At 36.8% G+C, this 6000-nt stretch overlaps 1 protein-coding gene across 3 annotated transcripts in view; it reads right to left on the bottom strand.

Moving 5' to 3' along the window:
• Positions 1–361: 361 nt before the first annotated feature.
• LOC117331277 overlaps positions 362–6000 on the bottom strand; it is an 85036-nt gene continuing 79397 nt past the window's right edge. The window contains exons 3-6 of one of the 3 annotated variants that reach the window (XR_004533454.1): positions 4622–4770; positions 3460–3595; positions 1864–2798; positions 362–1824 (exon numbers count right to left, since the gene is read on the bottom strand). Coding sequence is in view for 1 of the 3 variants with exons in the window: in XM_033889883.1 (XP_033745774.1) it covers positions 2549–2798; positions 3460–3595; positions 4622–4770 (535 nt within the window). In the remaining 2 variants the exon portion in view is untranslated. Of the gene's footprint in view, positions 2799–3459; positions 3596–4621; positions 4771–6000 lie in introns of all 3 variants that reach the window. The other 2 variants (XR_004533455.1, XM_033889883.1) reach the window with 2 other exon arrangements.

Genomic DNA, 6000 nt, shown 5'->3' with positions numbered 1-6000 from the left:
ATCACATGGTGTAATTGTTTGACACTTAACCTATGAGCCTCGTGGCTCTCGGAAATAAAGAAAATGAAACCGATGTCATTGTTACTATTAATAGATTTTCGGCTTCCCGGCTTTATCGACGTCATCAGAGACATATATGTCTCTGACGTCATTAACGATCCTATTGCTCTGAACGTTCCTACACTTAAATAAATAAACAAGCAAACAAAATCGTCCATACACTTAAATAAATAAACAAACAAACAAAATCAACCATACACTTAAATAAATAAACAAACAAACAAAATCGTCCATACACTTAAATAAATAAACAAACAAACAAAAACGTTCATACAGTGAAACAAACAAATAAACAAACGTATTCTATCGGGAACAATTTATTATAGAAAAAGCATTTACAAAATACAATAATTAAAGTGATCAAAATCATAATATATAAAGACAATCTTGACTATATATATAAACAAAACGTCAATTATATTACTGTACAGGAAGAAAAAACCAATCGGTAAATATCTGAGACAAAATACTTGGCATCACAGAGCGAATCTAACACGTGTAAAGCTTTAGGTGTCTCTCCTGATTAATGTTAAGTACAGAGAAACATTTAGTATCATATATATCGTGTTATTCTCAGATTTCTATTTATATCCAATGGTTTCGTCCAATACAAGAAAAGATACCTTGTGCAGGAAGATGAACATTTTACGTATATATTTCCAAATCAAATCAACTGTACAACTGTACAAATCAGATTATGTCTGCTTGAATAATTTTAGACGCTTTCATTATCAGTTTCGTCTCCAAGCATAACAAGAAAAAACGTTACGAACTAGACATTAATCCATTTTTGAAAAACAAGAGAGAGTTTAACGTTTTAAAGTTAGGGCATCTTGTCAGAACTATTTCGCTCACACAGTTGTCCTTTGCTACACTGTTGAGTATATTGTTTTGGATCACTCACGAAAATACATAAAAAAATGTGTTATTGATATTCACATTATTAGAATCCAAATGTTCACGAATTTACCATATCTCAAAAAGTATACAAGATAACGAATGGTAATGGGCCTCCAGGCCACCTGTCTCCTGTATTGTTCCTGTACGAATGACTGTTCAAGATTCGCTGCACATAATTGCGTTCGTTTAGGTAAAGGTATGCCGCAGAGAAGTTTAGCTAGCATTTAGGACAACGCCCCATCTTTGGACCAAACTGTACTAACTTAATGACAAAATCACCTGTTTATATCGATCCAGTAAGTAGATCATCAGATAGCCTGTCACCCATCACGTGACCTACCAGTATCTTCCCAAGCCTACCTCCCCACCCTCACTGACGAAGAATGCATAGATTGTAAGAATACAACTGCTATCAAATTCTCCTGAACTAGAATGCATTTATTTAACAACGGTTGTCGTCAGAATAGACTAACAAGACGCGTCTATTTAATATTTTAATGAATGATTTATTTGAGGACAAAATGCACACAAACATGGCATAAGTGAAACCTTGTTATTGCGGACTAACCCAAATACCCAGATTTGGTAAACATTTAAAAACATTAAATTAAACAGAGACAGTCTCTTAATAAACACCGGGTTATTCACATTTTGCAAAATCCTCTGTAGATAAATATATTTCATCTCATCGAAGCATTAATGTTTACATCTCTCTATCGATACTGAACGAGACTGCATCTGTATCAGAACGAGCGTAGTGTTGCTCAATCAAGGAGATGCTACCCTCTACCTTGTACATACGGCAATCAATAGTTTAAACTGAGCCTTGTACACGTGCCTTTCAGACAAAAGTTTACACTCTGCCTTGCACACGTGCCTTTCAGACAAAAGGTTACACTCTACCTTGTACATTTGACATTCAGGTAGATGTTTACACTGAGCCTTGTTTATGTGACGTTCAGACAAAAGTTTACACTCTACTTGTACATATAACCTGAAGTCTGCTCCCGTTCAGTTATCTGTAGCTTTGGACCATCACGGTTTTTATGATTTTTGTCATGCTCGCCTTAATTTTTTTTATTTGTTCTTTCCTGCAACCTATTCCATCCTTTTTTTTTGCTTCCTATCGAACGTATTTCTTCTTAAAGAATATTGATTTATTTTTTAAATATTATTTGCATCCTGATTAATGGTTGCTGATGATCCGATATATGCAATGGCTGACAATTATTCAACAAGACAGTTTGATGTCCGTGTCAATGTTAATCACCTGTACATATTTATAACATAAATACAAACAGCATACAGTAAATGATTAGTGTCCATGGTATATGTGGCCTGACCGTCCGGCCTCGTCATATCATTGGAATGTTAGGGAACTTCCCGATTAGCTTTCTTTGTTTTCAGACATTTACAATATTATATTTGGTTTCTGAATTGGATACAATCATAACATTGTCATAATGCTTATCCTTATTTTTTTATCATTTCCTTTGTCACGTGACTTTGAGTTTTAATCACGTAACAGAAATAAAAGTATCACAACTTTGTTAGTATATTTCCATGTATGATATCTCCAGATTATTTATCATAAAAACCTCCATCTCAAATGAAAAACGATGGTTAAAGCTATCGAAATTATCCAACAGTTCGTTTTTCCTGACAGGAGGTTAGCGTCATCAGTTCCAGAGTTGTCGCTGGGACTATATATAGGCATCTTATCTCCGCAAGCGGGAGGTCGGGTTCCTAAAAGAATGGTTTCCAGGAAGGAAGCAGCCTCATTTCCGCAATTGAGATCCACATTTCCGGTTAAACATGTTGCCGCCTCGTCCAAAAACCTACAAATGGATGAAGGAGAAATTTGTTAAATTTTCTTATTTGTAATCATCAAACCTTTTAGCCTTACATTAAAATCTACACGTACAGGAATTCCAAGAGTTTCAATAAAGCATGTTTCAACTGAAGATTGTGCTGATACGATTTAAAATATGATCGAGCTTCCTTACGAGTTATTGCCCCTTGTATTGGATAGTTGTCGTCCTAAACCATTTTACTGAAGGTAGGGGGCGATAACTCCGGGAAGATATTGGACCTTCTGGCTGCTTGTTTTAGAGGAAGTCATTTCTGCATTGCTACAGCTGTCGTTACATGTGATTGAATGGTTGTTGGTTTTACAGGGATTAAGTAAAGTGGTCATGTGGAGATCCGGTACTAACAGTAGGAATGGCTAATGGTCAGTCTGGGAACTAACAGTAGGAATGGCTAATGGTCAGTCTGGGTACTAACAGTAGGAATGGCTAATGGTCAGTCTGGGTACTAACAGTAGGAATTGCTAATGGTCAGTCTGGGTACTAACAGTAGGAATGGCTAATGGTCAGTCTGGATATGAATGTTAAATTATCGTGGGTAACATATATTACTCAACATTAACAATGAACCTAATGAGGTAACTTTGAATATTGAAGCTTCTTAGCTGAGACGAAGGCGCTGTAAACTTACGTGCAGGTAGACAGGATGAGGACATCAATAGGGGCGTTAGCGGAGATCTTAATCGTGTAACTCATCTTGGCCTCCATACTACACTCACTGGCCGCCTCATGCTGGTCCGTGATACACTTCGTATGTTTCTCATAAACTGTCAAACAGAAACAGCTCAGTGAATTTACGTGTACTTGTTAACAACACACTGTCAGTCTTAAAATATCTAAACAACCCTTTGTTACGCGTGCACATAAATAGAATTTAACAACAAAACATTATCTTTGACATCACCTTCTTTGTTTGTTACGTCACCGCCATTTTTAAATCTTTCATGTCTTTTTACGTCATCGTCTTTGTTTCTTACATCACTGTCATTGTTTATTACGTCACCGTCATTGTTTGTTACCTCACCGTCATTGTCTGTTACGTCACCGTCATTGTTTATTACGTCACCGTCATTGTTTGTTACGTCACCGTCATTGTCTGTTACGTCACCGTCATTGTTTGTTACGTCACCACCCTTTTTAAATCATTGTCTTTTTACGTCATCGTCTTTGTTTCTTGTATCACCGTCATTGTGTGTTACGTCACCGGTATTGTTTGTTACGTCACCGCCCTTTTTAAATCATTGTCTTTTTACATCACCGTCATTGTTTGTTACGTCTCCTCTTTGTTTGTTACGTCACCGTCATTGTTTGTTACGTCTCCTCTTTGTTTGTTACGTCACCGTCATTGTTTGTTACGTCTCCTCTTTGTTTGTTACGTCACCGTCATTGTTTGTTACGTCACCGTCATTGTTTGTTACGTCACCGTCATTGTTTGTTACATCACCGTCATTGTTTGTTACGTCTCCTCTTTGTTTGTTACGTCACCGTCATTGTTTGTAACGTTACCGTCTTTATTAGTTATATTACCGTCGTTGTTTGCTAGGTCAATAACTTTGTTTGTTACGTCTCCTCTTTGTTGGAAACGTTACCATCATTGTTTGCTTCGTCGCCGTCTTTGTTTGCTTCGTCGCTGTCTTTGTTTTCAAAAGTCTAATGTTGTATTTAAAATGATTAAGAAATAAGTGTTCAGCTAAGTCCAAAAACATTTAATATAAATTTTAGCTGTGTTCATTAATACCATGAATTAATGAGTACCATACAATGTCAGCACTGTGTAGGACATCGTCACTTACTGTGCAGGTTATCACAGAAGAAGCGGGCAGTGTTGACAATCTTATCTTTGTCAAACAGCCTCTGTAGGAGTTGTTCCTCCTCGGTTATACCTCGACATCGATCCAGGATGTTCTGCATGCACTCGGCGGCCACAACCAGCTTCGAGTTCCTAAACAAGACAATAACCGTTATAGATTAACTGTCGGTTGGTGACAACACGTTGAATAGCACAGCAATACCCAAACAAACCTTAAATAGTCAAAACAGAGGTTTGTAAAAAGAACAAATTAAGATTACTTGAATTATCACTGAACGTTCAGGTCTGATAAGATAAAGTGTGTTATACATATGTAGATTTTCGATCCTCCCTATGTTGAATGGGGTATATTGAGGAAGATGTTTATTTCTACTTTTGATAATAACATTTTGAGTAAATTACTAGGAAAACATAGTATTTCTATTAACCCCGTCACTTCAGAAAAATTTATAGAATACTGACATAATAACGAAACCACAAATTTGACTCAAAGTCATTAAAACGAGGAGGAAATCTAGATTTGGGAGGAAAGCCTTGAAAAGGTACAAAAACGGAGTGCCCCGAGGGAGTCTCCTGATCCATCTACGATACCTGACTTGTAACATCCTCAAAATGATATATACAGCGGTGACAACAGAACCACAAGGCTATCAACAAGCACAAAACATATCTGACTTCATACCGCATAACAACAAAGAATATTTCTAAAAGAGATGTGAAACAATTCCCATGGAATTCGTTTCTCGAACTCTTTTGTTGTAAATGTTTATGTATCTTCGTCAGTAGTAGTCTCTCACGGAAGTCATGACAGTGGGAACAAGCCCTTGATTACTGATTCAACTGTGAGACTGTAGACAAGGGAAGTAGGGATCTTACAATCTAGAAATGGAAAGTTAGTTAACAATCGGAAAATTGAAATCATCCTTATTATACAACTTAGTTGTAAGCTATCCGTGCTGGTTACACTGTGAGTAAAGATCGAAGTCAGCGGCTGACATTAAAGCGAAGAGTCTAGTGTCATTGATATGAAGTTCTACAGAGTATATCCGATCGATCGTTTTTGTTACATGTGAAATTGAAGGACTTAATAACAAGGCATCTGATGCCTGGTTTGATAATCTCTTAATTAAGCCTCGCATAAAACCAAAACAAATTGCTTCCGAAGGGCACAGTTTGTTTCAAGATCGAGTCACCAAACTAAACAAAGATGTTGTCAGTCAGATATTCATTCATTCTTACGATATCACCTTCGGTGTATTCTCTACGGGCCTTAACCATCGTATTAACGGGATGTGATCCCGTATAATACACAGCTATGTACCTGTACTCTCTTGGAAAAGATAACTCTCATTACAAAAGAAC

This window comes from Pecten maximus, chromosome 7 (assembly GCF_902652985.1).
Source record: "Pecten maximus chromosome 7, xPecMax1.1, whole genome shotgun sequence".
Classification (NCBI taxonomy): Eukaryota; Metazoa; Mollusca; class Bivalvia; order Pectinida; family Pectinidae; genus Pecten; species Pecten maximus.
This window is presented reverse-complemented; position numbering and strand designations above follow the sequence as displayed.